Below are 20585 nucleotides of genomic sequence, written 5' to 3' on the forward strand. Positions count from 1 at the left end.
ATACTATTTTCCATAATAACCCAACAGTTACATTCATAGCAGTTTCAACAGGGACAGCAGAATTCAATTCATATGGATATATCGCTGGACAACGGTTAGCTCCAATAAACAGTGTAAGTGTTAAAGAAACTCACCATATATACCTTCCGCATAGCCTCATTTCCCTATTTCATATATTCATTGTTTTAAGAGAACTTGTTATAAGCATAAGGCAATACTAATAAATACTTGTTTTCCACTTACAATTTGTTTTTCTGTCGTGTACCCATCGTTGAACCATTGTGGACATGTCGTAGTTGTTGTGACCACTCGACATCTTTTTTTGACATTTTGCACGACTATTTAATAGATCTTCCATGAAATAAAATCGCACGATCTGTTTTGATCGGGGCTTAAAGGTCAACGTAGAAGCATTTGTATGCTATTGATAAATTAGTTTACAATAAGTGGCTGTATATCACAAATGCCTTTATGATCAATGCAATTTGACTGCGAAAACAGAACAGTTGCAGTATAAACAATCGTGAGGAATTTTCAATTGACGATGCACAGTACCAGAACATTTGTTACTCCCAGTATTTCCCGTAGATACATTATTTTAAAAGTGTTTAATAGGTTTTGAAACCATGAACTGGTTAATTGTCTTTGTACGTTAACATGTTTGTTTCCAGTAAAACACATCATATACCGTAAATTGGTTCTTGAAAATGACAAAGCCGTTGAAAAAGTAAATGGATTCTTGTATTATATTATAATCAAAAACGTTCTGAGGCATTATAATAGTATAATGTCACGGAAAATAAACTCATCATATATACCAGGATTACATTCTGTATTTACGCCACACGCGCGTTTCGCCTTCAAAAGACTCATCATTGATGCTCGAAAACCATTCTTGACATTAGGTGTTTGCCTTTTTGTAGGTAAATTCAGTTCTAACATATCATGACTGATATAATTTATACACGGTTTAAAATTTCCGAAAATCTAGGCAACCTAGTCAAATTATTATCGCATTAGTATGCACAACAATGGAGCCACTGCCTTGTTCTCAAAATCAATAAGTTATACTTTTATCACATTGTTTTAATAATATTTTATTTGCATATGAAAATAAAACTATTTCCCTTTAAGTAATTTGGTTAATACATCCATTGTATGTCTCTTTAATCACACTTTAAATAACGTTTTAGTACTGCAATGTTAGTATGACCATACCAGGAGACATAGTTGACAATGATTGCGATGGTCTGATAGACGAGGAGCTTTTAGATGGGTCAGGTAATTTCTAATGAGAAAGTGGGACTTTATGCTTGTTTGATCGATTTTTCCTTCTTCCTTTTCACTTCCCTCCTGTCTAGGAGCACTCAAATGAGATAAAGTTTAAATGTATTAACCGCACTGAAACAACGGTATGTCAAAATATAATGGATTCTTAATTGTTTCATTTATTTCATTTATACACAGCCTCTTTTGCAGAGGTACTATTTCCCTACACAAAATCTGTAGTACTGGAAATTTACCTTTAATATTCAGAACTATTTTGTTACTTTAAAATTATTGTAATATTTAGGTACCTGTATTTGATTCGTACTTGAAATTTAATTACTACAAAATTTTGGTTACACGATAACATTTTCAGCATTTTAAAAGTTTGTCTATCTCAAATCTCTTTCAGTTATGATGTTCAAACATGGAATATTGTGATCACTATTGGTATTCCAAAAATAAGTTGTACAAATCAAGTACTGAAAATTATAGGTCCCCAAGTATTACATTATATACAATAAGTAATGAGATAGCACTAAATATTAAAAGTAAATTTCTAGTACTTCCTAGTTTAAGTACAGACATATAACTATTCAAAAGAAGCAGTGTAGGTCATCAATAGATAAAATACGTCTAAGTGATATTGATAACTTACATTGCGTATGTAGCGATTATTAGTTTCATGACTAGAATTACCATGCAATATAATTATTACGAAATCAAGACAAACGTTTTTTGAGTTCATCTTTAATTTGCAACACATATTTTCAATCTAGTGTTGTAGGCTGTACATTGCTGAAGTAAAAATAGTCTTTGTAGTTTACATTTAAAAGAGCTTGTCTCTATGTGATCCTGTGGGTCTTATTGGAGTACCAGATAAAAGTTGTGTCAATGGTACGTGTTGCGATTCAAATATTGTAGGCGTACACATAATTGTTACTTTCTTGTATTTCTGTTGATGAAAATGATACTTTTTGTTCCATAGACAACGATGGGGACGGTGAAATAGATGAGGATTTGGCAGTTTACTTTAATGGTAAGTTACTTATTAAAGAAATAACTATTATATCAACTGGTTGTTTTAATTGTAAACGACTCCCTAAACAATAATCTAAAAATAAAGTTTTGATTTTATCTTTAAGGATTAAAATATGTATCTTAAATCTGTGTGTTAAGTGTACGAAGTAAATCTCAATGTCGACACCGTCATTTAAAAAACATGAGAAATCAATACTTTCAGAAATGTACTACATAATTTGTTAACAGCCCCTTGTCTAAATTAACAACCATACTATATCAACTGTATCAATTAATCAAATGATGTAGTAGTCGGTCTTGCAGGGTTTCTGATAATGACATCATTTTCATGATTCATTTAAAATCTTATCAATTTGACAGTCATTCAATTTCAGATAAAGATGAATGTGCGAGTAATCCGTGTTTAAATGGTGGCACATGTTCAGATGATATCAATTACTATAATTGTACATGTGCACCTGGATACACAGGGAACAACTGTCAAACAGGTATGATAATGATTTTATTCCGTGGAGAGAAAAGTAATACTGTAACACCAATAGTTATCAAAGGTACCAGGATTATATTTTTATACGGCAGACTCATCAGTGAAAAATCGAAAAGGTCCAAGCGACCAGTAAGTTAAACCATATCTGTATCTTCGTTAATTTGATAGACTGTCCAACATGTCCAAACCATATGGCAAATTTGAAATCACCGTGGAATAAAAAAAGTGTGAACTAATTAATCAAAGATTATAGACAATCTCAAATCAACATAGGATTGACCTAATTTAAAAGCAACCGCTTTCAATATGGCTTACCTATGACAAACACAGATAAAGTTTTCGCTTGTTCTATACATGTTGTACTCATAATGTAAGCAATATTGTTATTTTCAGAAAATATATATATTTCTTGACCATGTGCTACGCCATTAAAAGCTTGTTTTACATAACTAATTTGTTTTAAATGTATCAGATATTGACGAATGTGCCATTCATCCTTGCATGCATGAAGGTACATGTGTAGACTCAGTTGATTTATATAACTGTTCCTGTCTACCTGGTTACAATGGAGACACCTGCCAAATAGGTAATCATTTTTGAATAAAAAAACCAATCATAATTATATATACTCAAGTTGTATTGTACTGAAAAAAAATACAACAATATCAGACAAATATCGGAGATATGTAAATTATAAAACATGCGTAAGATGTAGGAGAATCTTTGCCATCAATGGATCATAAAACGACAATAACACTTACATAATTTATCAATCTGACGCGCTTTTCTGCAATTACAATCACCAAGCACATATACTAACGGTTTGACAGCTTGGCATGTATATTAATACTTAATTGATTGATTCAGTAGCTCATGTAGCTATATGCGTTCTTACATTATTGTGAGTTTTGTTGAGTCTTTGGCTTTAGATATGAGCTCAAGGGATCGAATTTGACCTTATACCATTTATTATCAATGTATTTTTGTTATAATAATTTTAGTTGAAAAGTTCTTTATCTAAAGTCTTAACTGCAAAATAACATGGATCTTTGATCATTTGTTTTTTTTAACTTGATCTGACAATAAGTTGGTGTTACAAATGAAAAATATATTACTGTTTTTAAATAAAAAAAAAACAGTAATATTATGTTACTACTAAGACTACTATTTCCGATAATCAAAAATGTATCATGAAATATATAGTTCCCTAAAAATGATTTCAGACATTGATGAGTGTGCAAGTTCTCCTTGTCAACATACGGGACATTGCGTTGATCTGGTAAATGACTTTAGATGTCATTGTAGTGACGGATACCTGGGAAACAACTGTGAAATAGGTTTGTTGACGAAAATTAAAATATGTTGTGTACATCGCTTTCAAAGTTTATGATTGTTGCGGATACTACATGTATTTGTCTAAAATTATTTTTCTCTTATAGTCAGGTTTGATTAGGCTATCATGAATGAATTGTTTTATGGAATGTTCAGATTTTGAAAAGAAAAGATATATTTCTATGATCATGATGATATGGAGAAATTTATTAAGTTTATAAAAATTCTAAAATTTGTATTTATTTACAAGCTAACTTAATACCGCCATTAGTGTACGTTAATGTCCCAAATTATCAGCAACTTGTTTAGTCCGGAAATACAGTAAGATGAAATATAAGTTCAATTTTTTGGAATGTCATACAAACTGGAGAAAACACGACATTGTGTTAATTAGCAAGAAGTTCAATAAAGAGTTTATGAGTGAAAAAAAGAAGAAAAGAAAGAGAACATAATCCATTGGCAGAGCTCTACGTGAAGTTAAACAGATAAAATGACAACTTCAGCATATACTGCTATACACATATTTTCGAACAACAATTTCAATTAGAATATTATAAAACATGTGGCAAACAGGAGCATATCAGGCCTGTATAGAACTATTATTTATATGATTGTGGCAACTTTATCAGAGCTAAAATGTCTGTAGTCAGTACGTTTTGGGGTATACTACATTTTATAACAGTTTTGTTTTCAAACTGATGTGTGTAATTTATTAGGTTTTTTCATACATCGTGGTTATTTCAAAACATAATTACTTATTTGCATGCTTGTCATTTCAATTTATTCATCAAAAAAGAAGATGTTGAATAATGATAAACAATTCATTAGATTAAAAGTTTTTTTAATGATGAAGTAGTGATTGTTATTTCGTCTACTTTTCTATTTGTAGATATAAATGAATGTTTAAGCAATCCCTGTTTGAATGGTGGAACGTGTAGTGATAAGGTTAACTCTTATGTATGTACTTGTCCACAGGGGTATCTTGATCAAAACTGTCAGACAGGTAATACTTTAATGGTTTTTGAATGATATGTTTCCAATTTTAAATAATTGATTATATGGTTAAAGCATCAAAAACAAAATTATCAAAAAGATCAAATACTTGTTTATGTACTCCAGTTCTACCAGGTATAATAGAACTTTCAAACATAAGTTATCCTAATTTGTAAGTAAGTTATCCTAAATTGTAAGTGTTTCGATTTTATCGTTGTTTACGTGACTTAACGATAAAAAAACGTTTGACCCGATGCAGTGTTATTTCACGTGTATTCCCAAATTGTTTGTATAATGTAAAGAGAAGAAATTAAGAGCAATTTTAAAAGTTCTATTTCAATGCATTATTTCCCGTTGATAATTAAACTATTTGTGATCATAAGAAAACCGATGACTAACTGAAAAACCATTACATGATTAATATATAAAAGGGAAATTCGGTGTAATTGCTAATGAAACCCATATCAACCGAGTCTATGTGACGTGAATATGAGTAATTAGAGGTTACTATAAAGCCTTGAAAATGATCACAGCGCCTACCGTAAAGTCAACTATAAAACGGCCCCACATGACAAAATGTAAAATAGTTCAAATATAAAGCAAAAACAAAAACAAATACGGAAAATGTTTATGTCAAAACAATAATGCAATCGTTTACGACTTTATTGTTATTATGAATTGTAGATGTCAATGAATGTTTGAGCAATCCCTGTTATAATAATGCAACATGTATCGATAAGGTACCAGGATGGAACTGTTCATGTTTACCAGGGTTTGTTGGGAAGCAGTGTCGAACAGGTATGATTTAAATGTTAATAATAAGATATTTCACCTTTAACAATGACATAAATAATTGAGATAATCAACTTAGATTGACGAGGCATTGCACTGACAAGCTTTTATAGCTTAGGATTTTCTTTAGTATCATGATATCAAAAGAGTAAGTTAAAAATCACAACATGCGAGTTGCAGGACCATATCGTAACATGTATATTTATTTAGATCTATTACAATTTTTGCATTTGCCATTCCAAAATAGACAATAAATATGTGTCGAATTTTTCAACTGAACGTAGGAAAAATTTTAATAAAAATCACGTGAAATCTAGTAACTGTAAACCTTACGTGCCCTCACCATTATAAACATTTATCATGTTTAACGTTTCAAAAATACATAACAAATTAGATAAATGTCAGAGTTTAACAATGATATTTTTCGTAGAGAAATAAACATCAAAACATATTTGGACATGTTATTAACTTTTATGCTCATCCTTTTATTTTACATTGTTAAAGTTATATTTAACAATCTAAATATATAACGGAAGATGTGGTATAAGCGCCAATGAGACAAATATCCATTCAATTTCAATTTTTAAAAGTAAACCATTATAGGTTGATGTACGGCCTTCAACACGGTGCCTTGGGTCACACCAAACAGCAAACTATAAAGGGCCCTTAAAATTACTAGTGTAGAACCATTCGAACGGGATTCCTGAATTAGGACAGTTGCAAACATTTGCAGCAGGATTAAACGTTTTAATGGTACCAAACCTGCTCCGTTTTCTGAAGCAATAGTATAACATCACATAGAAAGACACACTAAATGCATGCAATAAAATTCGAATAAACATAGCAAATATTTTACTATACAACTGAAGAACTGCCTTTTCTAAAACAGAACTCGATGAATGCAAGAGTAACCCATGCAGACATAATGGTACATGCATAGACATTGTGAATGGTTACTACTGTCTGTGTGCAAATGAATCATCAGGACGGCACTGTGAACAAAGTAAGTGCAAATCCAAGTGTATAAAACAAATAAATTGTAATGATTATTGATAACCTTCTGTGTTTTTGTTAGATGTTTATATATATTTTTTCAATTCTGATAGATTAAACCTTTTCAACTATTTTCATAGTTTGTTCTTCTGTTTACGCCAATCTTGCGGGGGGGGGGGGGGTCAACCGCTTACATTTTTACACCAAACAGATTCTGTTTTTGACTTTCTAAAATCAGGAGCTTGTTATTTAGTGGTTGTTTGTTTGTTGATCATGTTTCTATGTTACCTTTTTTTTCGTTCATTACTTTGTACATACGTTTTGTTGTTAGTTTTCCCGATTGAATATTTTTACATTTGTCATTTGGGATCCATTTATAACAGACTATGCAGTAAGCGCTCATTGTTGAACGTATGGGGACTTATAGTGGTTTTGAATGGGTGGTGTCATTTGGTCTCCTATTAAGACCTGTTTTCTTTGTTCTGCGTGTCACTGCCGAGTCTTATGAAGACGAATCGAGCGTCTGGCGTACAAAATCATAAGCCTGTTACCTTTTATAACCATGGCAATTATATCACATTTTTCTTATTTTAAATAATGAGTATGAATGGGTACTATATTTGACCATAGTTTACACCTCACTAACGCTCGGTGTAACATATCGACAAATATAATGCCTTCCCATGTTAAAATAGCATAGAACATCACATGAAGGAGTCATTTCCTTAACTTGTATTATAACGTTTTGCACGTGTTTCACTTAAATGCAAAAAAAAGTTCACTGAACAGACTGCTTCATATATTAACTATTAAGACGTTATAGTTTACATACACTTTACACTTAACTTCATTCATAGTATAGACCTTTTGTTATTATTGCGTATTGCGTACTTGTTTTGTAGGAAGAACAAGGATTCAGTATACATTGTACATATGTGAACTAAATATTTTCTAAAAAATCCAATTGCTCTACTCGAATTTATTGACTTAATTTAGGCTGTCAAAATTAGTGATAATAAATAGGAGTGGTGAATTCAAACGCAAAAAAATGATTAAAGCAATACTATCAAGTGTAAGGGACGACATTAACAAATCAATGAAGGATAAAAAAAAACTTTATTCAAATAGTTTGGGGGTGGAGGGTGGGAGGTCAAATTCGTTGCAAGTTTTGTTTAATTCACATCGATGTTATATACTAGTATATCCTTATTGGTCAATCAATTTTTCCCAAATTAAGTTAAGAGGGGGATAAGGGGGTCAGTGAAAAAACTATATGAATTAAGTTTTGTATCCTACATTGAACTTTTCATGTCGTCCCTAATAGTATACAACAACAAAAAAATAAAGGCAACAGAAGTATACCGCTGTTCAAAACTCATAAATCCATGGACAAAAAAAAAATCGGGGTAACAAACTAAAACCGAGGGAAACGCATTAAATATATGAGAAGAACAACGACACAACACCGAAACGCAACACACACAGAAACGGACCAAGCAACAGACAAAACACCACGAGAATAACAAATATAAATATAACATCAAAACCAAATACATGAATTTTGGGATAGACAAGTACCGTGCCACGTCTTATCTCAAAAATAAAGAGAAAACACAAACGACTCAACGTTAAAATGCAACACACACAGAAACGAACAATATTATAACAATGGCCATCTTCCTGACTTGGTACAGGACACTTTAAAGGGGAATAAAAGTGGTGGGTTGAACCTGGTTTTATGGCATGCCAAACCTCGCACTTTAATGGCAAAGTTAAATATAACATTGAAATGACAACATAATATTACAGGACTACAATACAAATTAAAAGGAGACCATATTAGACAAAGAAAAGCATGATTAATAGATAACAAAAAGCATCAGGTTTAAAATTCAATACGCCAAAAACGCGTCTTGTCCACACAAGACTCACTAGTGACGCCCAGATATAAAAATGTTTGCATAAAGTTAATTGTGGTGATTGGAATTGGTCTTTAATATTCTATGTCATAACAATTGTTTGATTTGAAAACAATGACAAATTATCAAACAAGTTCTGTTGTTTTGTTTGTTTCAGAAATCAATTCTTGCTTATCAAGTCCATGTTTCAACGATGGTGTTTGTACAAATCAGTTGTATGGATACACGTGTGATTGTTTAGAGCATTGGCATGGGGACAAATGTGAATATGAAACCATTAATAGAACGATGGTAAGTTCAAATTATTATTTTATACAGGACTGAAATGACTATTGTCAAGTTATAAGTTCAACAGAGAGTACCTTTGTACTTTTGAGATAACATAGTGTATTGACTATCACACTTTTATAAGATTAATTTACTTTCAGCTGTGGTTTTCAATAATTTGCTAATGAACTATATCTTTTTTCAAATACTGCCACGTATGTTTAACCAATGTTTTCCATGATTTCACACACATGTTGGGAACATTTATTTTCCCTTTTAACCGTCATGGGTCATTCAAAGATAAAAAAAAAAAGTAACTGGGCCAAACGAAATTTGATCCACTGATTTGTAGACTTGCGTGACTTCATTTTTATTTTTGTCAATAAAACGTACTGTCAACTGTGATCTTCTCCAAATTTCTGATCACATTATAGAATACATTTAGTATTAGCAGAATTTCCGTTTAATTTTGTAGAGCTACACAATAAAAAGCAATGAAATATTTGAAATTGAACTTGTGCGACACTATTTTCTACTTTTTGCAAAGTGTAATAAAGTACAGCTATGTATATATAGTATAGCTGACTATGCGGTATGGGCTTTGCTTATTGTTGAAGGCCGTACGGTGACCTATAGTTGTGTCATTTTGGTCTCTTGTACAGCATTGTCTTATTGGCAATCATACCACATCTTCTTTTTTATTGATTAACTGATATGAAAGATTTTCTATTCCTTTATTTTTAGGGTTGTATAGATATTGAATATTCAGAGTGTAGTTGTAGGGTAAATCAGCTGAAGACGAAAACTCCTAAATCGAACAAGGCTTTGTTTGGTACAGTTGGATTTGCTACAGGACTTATATTAACCCTCATATCATACTGCCTATCAGGGTTGTTAAATAAACCGAAAGCAAGTACCAAAATATGCCCAGAAAATGACAGATCAACATTGTTAGAAGAACCCAGTCCTGTACAGACTGAAAAAGAGGAAGTGCCTAAAGATTTAATAAAATCGTCTTCAGAAAACAGAAGGAAGTTCCCAGCACATAGCTCGGACACTCATAACTGTTTTATAGACCACACAGGTTTCGATTTTTCTAAATTTTGTGTTAACAAAGATGGAAGTAGAAGAGTACCAAAATGTAGACATCAAAAGCTTCTTGATAAGAAATCATAAAAAAAAATTAATTATTCAAATAAGACCAGTACATAAGTACTGAGCTAAAGCTGTAATGTTCATTATCATTTTTTGTTACAATGTAAAAAATATTTGTACCATTTATTTTTACCATTTATAAATTCATTGAACATGTTGAAATTAACTACGTAAAATTATATTTGCAACGAATGATTTTCACACCCAGTCTTAATTTGTTAAAATAAATGGTAAATGCCAAGGATTTCAGATTGTTTCAACAATAAATAGCATATATTTTTCACATTGTTTATATATGTTTTTACTGAAATTTTGACCGAAACTTTGGGTTTTGTTTAAATTATTTGTCAATAAAATTTTGATAATGTTATTTATACCATTAATCAATAGTAAAACAAAAATACACACGTTGAATAGTGTATATACATGTACCTATTATCATTCAGGGACTCCTCCCGTCATATGCATGTAGCAAACTCTTGCTTAAATAAGACATATAGTTGGCTCTACTATATGTTTATTAAGGATGTATTCTTCTGACGTTTCAGTCTCATGCAATCTAATTGAAATCTCGTTCTGAAATCATTTCCAAAATATGTGATACAAGTGGTAAATAGCAATTCATTAGATAATTATCATAATCAAACTTAACTCTGTGAAAGAATTGTGTATTTCAAATAAGAAGTTTTTCAGTAATGAAATTTTCAAATTTTATTACTAAGCAAGTCTGCCTCAGTCTTTTTAGCAGAAATTTTGAGAGGAATGGGTGAGGGGAAAAATGATTTTACCAGAAACATTAACATCCCATATAACTTTTTTTTTCAAATATCCTAGATATGTATTTTGTCAATCATTCATAACAAGGAAGTTGAAATAATATGCATCTTATTCTTTGAACAGAGAAAAATCACAAATTTCCAAAATTGACAATGGTAAATTTGAAACGAAAAAGCATCAAAATTTGATAAAACTTTCTTATATTAACCCCTATCTATACTTTTTTTTTATTGAATTTATTCAGATTGGTCCACTTCATCTTTATTGAGAGTATGAAAAAAAGGTTGATTGTGGAACTGTGATATTTTTTTTCCCGAAAATGGGTAAAAATTGATAAAATGGGAAAATCATCAAAATTAGGTACTTTCAAAGGGCCGTTGCAATAAAAAGAAGCACACCACCATATAATTTTTTCTTCACCAATTCTATTTTTAGTCATAAAAACACAAAAATAAGGTTTAGAAAAATGTTTTTGACTCTTCAGAGGTGTACATCCTTAATGTAGCTATATTTGGTCACATTCTGGAATTACATCCATTGCAAACAACTACGAAAAGTATGCAGGATAGGCAAAACTTGCAACGACTCTCTGACTGGAATGGTAGCATTTTTCAAGGTATTATTTTTAACAAAGTTTTCCTGTGAATGTTTTATGTTTTTATGTGGGTCGACATTCTTTTCAGAATGCAGCTAGTTGTTTATTTGTTAATGTGTTCTGAATATGCATTTTAATTTAATACTTTTAACTACAGAATGTGGCAATAAGTATTCTTAACCTGGGATTTGTTTCCTATATATTGTATATAAAACTACATTTTCCAAAATAATATTTTGGAGTCTTTGATAGTTCGATTTGGAGCGTTTTGGTACCAATAAAAGCAGAGTTGGCACAGGTTTTTTTTGTTTATTTGTTTATATTTTTTTGTGGTTTATTTTCAATTTTTCACAAAATAAAAACAAATATTATTTTCTGTTCAGAAATTCGTAATATATTCAATCAAATGAAATTGTAAAATTTGATTGTATATGTTCATAGTCCGGTGACCAAAGTCTGAATTATTAAATTTTAATCGTCAAAAAATGGTAAACGGCTATATCATATATCATTGGATTCGAAAATATGTCTGCTTTGAGATTCTTTTTTTCAGAAATCATTATCAAAGGTCACTAGTCGTTTTCAAGGAAAAACAAAATGGAATATCTAACTTCATTTTAAATACTCTTTTAACAGTAGAATGATTGAAAACTTGAATCTATGTTCTTCCTTATTAATTTTTTCATAAAAAAGTGGAAACCCCTCATTAAATGAGATTTCCAAACACACGTATGCAACTTTCCAAAAAGGGGGTAGTTTTCAGTTTTAAATTATGTTTTTTTTTTCAAGTAATAAGAACAACGACCGTAAAAACTTCTATAGAAAATTATGAACAAAAAAATATTTATTAAGATAACCATCTAGTATACCTCAATGAAAGTGAAAACTTAAGTTTTGGCCTTATACTTTGAATTTGGTACATGCAAAACAGACAACAAAAAATATGTCAAAACATACTTATAATTGAGATTTTACAATGTCATGACGATTTCTATCAAATAAATTTGTATTAATAGGACTATAAATCATTTAAGACAAACTAACAACTTTACAAATTTATGATAGAACAGCCTTTTATTGGTTTGAAAATAGAGAAAATTTCGGATATTCAATCCCAATCTAAGTGACGCAAGATACTATTTTTTTTCTATACAGGATAAATTAACATACCACTTAATATACGTGACTGTATTCAGTAATTTAAACCCAAAATGATTTTCTGTAATGTGGGAACGTTATAACGACGTTCTGGCTACTAGATAAAATTTATTTTTCTTTTAATTTACTGATAACAAATCAATATTTAAACCAATAAAAAACAGTATTCAATGATCTTATTACAGTGTTGAATTGGTAACATTTTAGAATAAGCTTATTCATAGAATTAGTTCATTACCGGAAAAGGCTGATTTCTGAGTAGAAGATCGGGACATCTAGATTGTCTATCGAATGACCTAAAACTAACCCTACGAATACTACTGAAAAATTATTATATCACAGATAAAACAAAAAGAATAATTATCACTACTGTTACTTGTATTGAAGAAATGACTGTAATATTTTTTCTGTCTATGAAGAAAGAACATAAAAAAATGTGGTGCACTTTAAATAACTCGCGAAATGTTATAATTTGCAACAAAACCAATAAAATATTTTGTTGGAGGTAGGCCCGATCGGGAATTAATGGGGTTTATAGTTGCGCTTTAGAACTTAAAACCGTGTATACCCTACATCCTTTCGGTAAGCCTCGCGAATGCTCCGTACGGCAAAGTTCGTCACTTGACATGGCTCAAATAAAAGCTTAAAGTTTGGGAAAGGCCCCACAAAAAAGTTATGTTTTGGGAGTCAGGTCCATTCGGGATAGCTAGGGTTCAAAGTTCCTGTTACGAGAAAGAAATCGTGAACACCTTACATTATTTCGGTAAGCCTTGCAAGCTCCGTAGGGCTGGGATCCGGGCCCGTCTGGCCACCACAGAGGTTCAGAGTTGCCCATTTACTTTTTCCATACCAACCACTCATTTGGTACTCTTCGGCATATCCAAACGGCAAAATATTTTGACTCTTAAATATTTCAAACGAAATTGCAATACCCATAACCCAAGTTCCTTTTTAGTCCTGTTTGCATCTTCATCCATTTGATATAAATGTTATATATTACAGAGTCTATAATATCTTCGAATTTTGGACAATTGAAGGTCTCGCCGTCATATAAGCGGTCTCCGATTGGTTTTCTCTATACATTTTTTTGGCTTTCCATAAATATTTATATCTAGCTATATTTCAAAATGCTTCTAGAGTGGTCGGATTTTGTTTTTGTTTTATATATTATATCTTTAATTACATCTTTGATGAATCTTTTGATGTCGTTTTATTTATAAAAATCTACGTTACATGAAGACAAATATGCAACTTATATAAGTGTTTATAATCAAGGACAACGAGAACTTTTGACACCTTGAAGGGGTCATAAAACGATTTCCAGTGTATCTTTGCAATACTCTTACATTTGTAACTATAAAAATCATGCTTTCAATGTCATATTTTATTTTTTATTTTTTTTATTTTCAACTATTGAACCGACTGCTAGAAGCAAATTGGATATAGAATTTCGAATATCGAATAACGAACCGGCCGCTAACTTCCATACTTCCATACATTTTTAAAACGGAATGCAATGATGTTAAAATCAGTACAAGCCGTGAAATTGTCTATTTCTGCTGTTAAATTATATTTAACTAAGATTTGGCGGTTTTTGGAACGTTTGAGTCTCATGCTTTTTTGTTTTTGTTTTTAGACATATCATCAAAACTAGGTGTTGGAAAAAAGTGTCTGCTTTATTGATTTGCTGCTAAAAAAAGGCTGCCAGCTTGATTCTTGTCAGCAACCCTCTATCAAGGAAATCATGATAGGAAGGGTTTTGAATGTTGAAGCTTATTGCATTCCTTTGAAAGTTTTGCGGAACCTTTGCCTTGTTTTATTAGGTCATTGTCTTTACATGTATAAACTAGTTTTCCGTATCATATTCAAGTGGATCTTTATGGCTTTCTTTAGCGCTGGAAAACATGTTGATTTAATGAAGGACTTTTGAATTCTGAATCATTCTTTTCGACCTTCGTATAATAGACCTCTAAACAAAATGGGATGCTAAGATCGTCGAGCCCCTAAGGCTTGTTATTGGACTGATCTATCCTGCTATCATTAGATATTTGATAACTTCAGAAACCGTCAAAAATATAGAAAGTACACTAATAAAGCAGTATCAGAAAATTCCCATACAATGGACGAGTCTAAATCGGATTAAACTTAAATGATAGTTAACAGATGGATATATACAAATAACTGGGTTCCGTTCAATATCGCAAAGGCTACATAGGGCTACATAGATTTATGACTATTGAACGTGTAGCAAGCCTAGTTGCTACATAGATATTGATAGTAGCTTGGTTAGCTACTCGTTCAGTAGACATAAATCTACGTACATGTAGCGCATCGTAGCGGATACGATACGATATTAAACAAAATTATCAAATTAGTCCGGCCGATCGGTGAAAAAATTGCTCAAATAAATCGAGGAAAGCACCAAATTTTGCATGATGGTACATTTTTGTGTACTGAGCAATATTAGCTATGGACCCAATCCTAAACATTCAATATGGCGGCTTATTTCAAGATGGGTGCCACACATTCAAAAATATTTTCCAGTTTTGAACAAACCACAGTAGATTTGATGTTGGAAGCACAAAAATCAACATATTTGAATGACTTGGAGTACTTAGCAAGTTTTTGTTTTGATCTATCTTTGAAATTCAAAATGACGTTCATTTTGAAAATGGCCGTCTTCAAGAATAAGCAAATATTCATAATTGAGAATTTACCTGAATTTAATAAAATTGAGAATGAAAATGGGGAATGTGTCAAAAAGACAACAACCCGACCATAGAACAGGCAACAGCAGTAGGTCACCAACAAGTCTTCAATGCAGCGAGAAATTTCGGAACCCGGAGGCGTCCTTCAGCTGGCCCCTAAACACATATATATACACTAGTTCAGTGATAATGAACGCCATACTAAACTCCAAATTGTACACAAGAAAATAAAATTAAACATAATACAAGACTAACTTAGGCCAGAGGCTCCTGGCTTGGGACTGGCGCAAACTGCGGCGGGGTTAAGCATTTTATTGATGTATAGTGTCACTTAGTCTCTGTCCCAGCTCTGTCCTTTTTATTTTGCCTGGCTTGTCATTGTTGTAACGGAATAAGTGGACAATCGACATAAAGTAGTTAAAATTCCTGCAATGGAGACATCATCGAAGCCAACATTTGACCTTAGCGAATACAACGCAAGTATACCAAAAGTACACAACAAAATCCTTGCCTTGGGTCTTTCCCCAATTAAAGTTCGCATGAACCATCAACCGCGCCATCTCTATTGAATGTGTCTTCACCTAAAGTTGAATGTCCTAATTCAGGGCCCTTGGCCCTGCATTAGACAGTTCAAATATTCAACAATAACCTCCATTGAAGAACATACTAGAAACCTCTAGGATACCAACAAAAGGCGTATGTGCCTTCTTACGCACACTTACCCTCTACTATGAGTCAATAATATTTGGTTCAGAGAAGCACGCCATTACAGAAACAATTGGCTGCAAGTGGATCCTATCAAGTTTCTCCAATGCTGACTTCAGTGCCTTATTACAGTATCATCCCCGTCGATTCAATGGCAAATCTTCCTCCCACATTTATCACTTCAATTATGACAACCACACCAGCTCCTGGAGCTCCAACAGGCTTCCAATGACAGCAAGCTGACTCCACTGACCGATCAAGAAAAAGGCAGAGGAAACCAAAAGATTTGGCAACAGCTCTTTTTCAGACTCCTCATTGGAGAGAGAATAAACCCGATTGCAAGAAAATCTTGGTGCAAGAGACCGGAGCCGAAGCCCACAGCTCAAATACTCAATTTAAGAGGATCCTTGAATTGGGAGGCGTTCATTTACAAAGTTGAACGAACTGCCGGTAGATGACGATGGGAAAACAGGAAAAATGTGTGTAGGCCCCTGTTTGTTTTCAGTAAACTCGCAAGGTAAACACAGATGATGATTCCAATGCCTTGAGAAAGGCATTGGAGCAGCGTTTCAGCAAGAAAGACGATCAAGCCAGATTGGAACCGAAGCATTCCTCCCAGGATATAAAGTTAAAGATTCTGCAAGGCATTATTAAAATAGAGAAGAACCAAGAAACATTCAACAAGGCGTTAAAACAATTGAAAACCTCAATATCCAACCAGATGGCGATGTATGGATCAAAAAGTGCCAATTATGCCCATCGTCAAGTATACTTTGTTGATGGCGCAGTATCACTGACCGATAAAGGAAATATGAACAGTCCTTTAGAAAATGAGGTGCATAACCTCGCACAAATGGTCACAAAACTAGCTGATGTTATGCTTTCAACTAATCAGCATAACCGTGGATTGGCCGATCAATATAACGTTGGTCCTTCTAATCAAATGATCATGGAAGATCACCTGATCAATATACACGTGGAAGATCTCCTGAGCAATACAATCGCGGTATATTGCCAGCTAGATAGAAATACACCAAAGTTTAATGCCTACCGACCAACATCACCCCCACTAAACCAGATATAATATAGTCCCTAAGGACAACGGTTAGCATCTACACGGAAACACTCTAGAAATCCCGGTTATGTCAGAAAACGGTCGCCTGATACAGAGCAAATCAATGCGCAACCCCAACAATGAAGTCTTTAAACAGCAAATGGCCGGGCAATGAAACATCACCTCATCACAAAATGTCCGATATAGTCATCAGACAAACCATTTGAAAGAGCTTAGCAGTACGAGGTACTATACATAACCATAATATGAGCATGTATATAATTATAGACACTGCTGCAATGACAACAATAGTAAATAAAAAAATAATTCTAGCAGATAATGGAGATTTGGAGACCGTAACGCTACGTGGTTTGGGTGAACAGTTTATTATTTGGAAGATTATAAACAACGACTCTCGACATTGATAGAGTAAACATAGGATGTGTGCAAAGAGCCTTAACAGACGATGTAATAATAAAGCTAGATATTTTGGACACACTGAGCGCAGTGATAAATCTGAGTACTCCCACACTTCCCATTAACAATAAAGGGATAACTACAGCATTTGTCAACAGTGGAAACGAGACTTCAACTCAGCAAGTTTGCATAAAACGAACCATACACAGTTCCGCCAAACTCAGAAATGACTGTTACCATTAAAACTAATAAAAGTGCTGACCAGGAGTGCGTTTGAGGACCATGCTCGCTGAAGAGTTGCGCATTGATTTCGCACGTAGTTGGAAAAGGAAACAGTTGTCCCTTAACCATTTTAAATGATGACAATCGTCTAATCCGACTGAAGAAAAGTACACCTATTGATTACATATAATGATTTGACGATGTATTGGGTATGGCAGATGCAAACGCGAAGTGAAGTAAAACGTGACATTGAAGAGACACGAACAAAGTGCCCGCGGCACTGCCTCAAAGTTCAGATAAGTTACCTAATATTCGACCACATTTATTGAATAACATTTTGAATTCCACTGTTTGGTTTTGCATATGCAACCATATTTGCAAATTTGTTTTTGTATATGCAGCCATATTTGCAAATGTATGTGTTATAGAAGTAAATATAAAATAACTCAGGGTAGTGATTAGTTGTAAAATACATGTAACATTTTTTACATCATATATATATTAAATAATATCACTTAATCACTTAATATGACTATTCATATGTTTTCTAATAGTTGCTAAAACATTACTTTTAATTTACAAACATACTCTTCTATTGAACTCATTGAGAAAAATTGAGAAAACGTTGATATTTTTTGTCTTTTGATCAGATATGTAGTAGGCTTTGTTAATTGAAAAACCCACAATTGTTAAAAAATAGTTTAAGTCAAAATATTCTTCATCAGAAGTATTATATCCAAATACCAAGTGTCTTAGATTTATCTTAAAAGTTATTTTACTGTTCTTTAAAACTTCATTTATTTTATTCCAAAAAAGTTTTAAATACGGACACAGTATGAAGAAGTGATCAGAAACTTCTTCTTGTGTTCAAAAATTACAAAAAATATTGTTTACAATTTTCAACCTGCATAAATAAAGGCAACAGTAGTATACCGCTGTCAAAACTCATAAATCCATGGACAAAAACAAAATCGGGGTAACAAACTAAAACCGAGGGAAACGCATTAGATATAAGAGGAGAACAACGACACAACACTAAAATGTAACACACACAGAAACGGACCAAGCTGCAGACAAAAGTCCACGAGAATAACAAATATAACATCAAAACCAAATACATGAATTGAGATAGACAAGTACCGTGACACGTCTTATCGCAATGTGAATTTACACTAAAAAATAAGAGAAAACAAACGACGCAACGTTAAAATGTAACACACACACAAACGAACAATAATATAACAATGGCCATATTCCTGACTTGGTACAGGACATTTTTTAAGGAAAAAATGGTGGGTTGAACCTGGTTTTGTGGCATGCCAAACCTCGCACTTTAATGGCAATGTTAAATATAACATTGAAATGACAACATAATATTATAGGACTACAATACAAATAAACGGGAGAACGTATTAGACAAAGAAACACATGATTAATAGATAACAAAAAGCATCAGGTTTAAAATTCAATACGCAAAAAACGCGCCTCGTCCACACAAGACTCACCAGTGACGCCCAGATATAAAAGATCGAAAGTGAAAAAAAGTACAAAGTTTTACAGCACTGAAGATCAAAAGTTAAAAAAGGTTATGTCAAAAACGGCTCTGTTTATGCTTGGGATAAGAAAATCCTTATTATTTAGAACAATCAATGCTATTGCAAACAGTAAATTTTATCAAATGAATATAAAAGATATACATAATGAAACTAAAGTATTAATTTATTACAGAAAACGAAACCCGAATACATAATGCAAAGACCAACACAGAATAGACACACCCGACTCAGTCCAGGCCTCAACGCAATAAATCTATGCATAAAAATTTCTTTGTAGGTAAAATATGTTGCACTAATTTCCATCTAAAAAATCTAAGTTTATTTTCCTTTAAATATCTGAAAAAAAATGTATATAGATAGTTTTGATATAACACATTATCTATATAAAATATACGCAGCCATTTTTTGGGTCAAATAGCTGGCTGAATTTTTTTATTTATCAGACACTTATGTAAAAGTTTATTTGTTAATGCTTTAATTGTATAGGTAAACCATCCAATGTAAATTGGTTTCTTTTAATGTAAACAATACTTTGTATAGAATTTTCCGATTTTAAAATTGCTGCCCAGTCTTTTGGTATAGATTTCTTTATTTAATTAATTTCAGAGACCCAGTTTGATTTTTTTTTTAGTTTATTTAAAATGATGTCTTGAGAAATACAGCCTTTTTCATCTATGATATTATTTACATAAATAAGATCGCTTTTAATCCAATTTTTTTTTTAAATATAGCTTTATTTTCAAATTTAATAATATTTGTTTTCTTATATCTGTAAATGTTTCTGTTTGATTTTTTGTTAGACCTCCACCAGTTCATATCCAACATTTAATAATATCTATCAAAAATCTGGGATATTTTCGATGCTTTCGTCTGTCTTATCCCCACTGTTTGTTTGAAACACTAACCAGTTTGACCCCAAAATTATACAAATAGTGTTGAGGTATAATTGTCCACCCTCCTCCACAATCATTTAGTAGTCTTTTTATCCACATAGCTTTTAAAGCTTTTAGAGCAGTGACATAACTTCTGATATCTATCATATGCAATGCCCCCTTTTCATATGGACCAATAATTGAATTTCTTTTTACTTTATCTGGTTTATTATCTCAAACAAATTCAAAACAACTTGTTTCTATTTCTTTTGAAAA

The 20585-nt window shown here is 32.3% G+C and overlaps 1 protein-coding gene across 1 annotated transcript; it reads left to right on the forward strand.

Annotated features, from left to right (window-relative positions):
- Positions 1-1208: 1208 nt before the first annotated feature.
- LOC143050891 (uncharacterized) lies at positions 1209-10353 on the forward strand. Its single transcript, XM_076223997.1, has 10 exons — positions 1209-1281; positions 2255-2305; positions 2682-2795; positions 3267-3380; positions 4018-4131; positions 5016-5129; positions 5804-5917; positions 6801-6914; positions 8981-9114; positions 9835-10353. The coding sequence occupies exons 1-10, from the start codon at positions 1209-1211 to the stop codon at positions 10264-10266; spliced, it is 1374 nt and encodes a 457-aa protein (XP_076080112.1). The 3' UTR covers positions 10267-10353.
- Positions 10354-20585: the final 10232 nt, after the last annotated feature.

The sequence above is a fragment of the Mytilus galloprovincialis genome, chromosome 11 (assembly GCF_965363235.1).
Source record: "Mytilus galloprovincialis chromosome 11, xbMytGall1.hap1.1, whole genome shotgun sequence".
In the NCBI taxonomy this organism is placed as follows: Eukaryota; Metazoa; Mollusca; class Bivalvia; order Mytilida; family Mytilidae; genus Mytilus; species Mytilus galloprovincialis.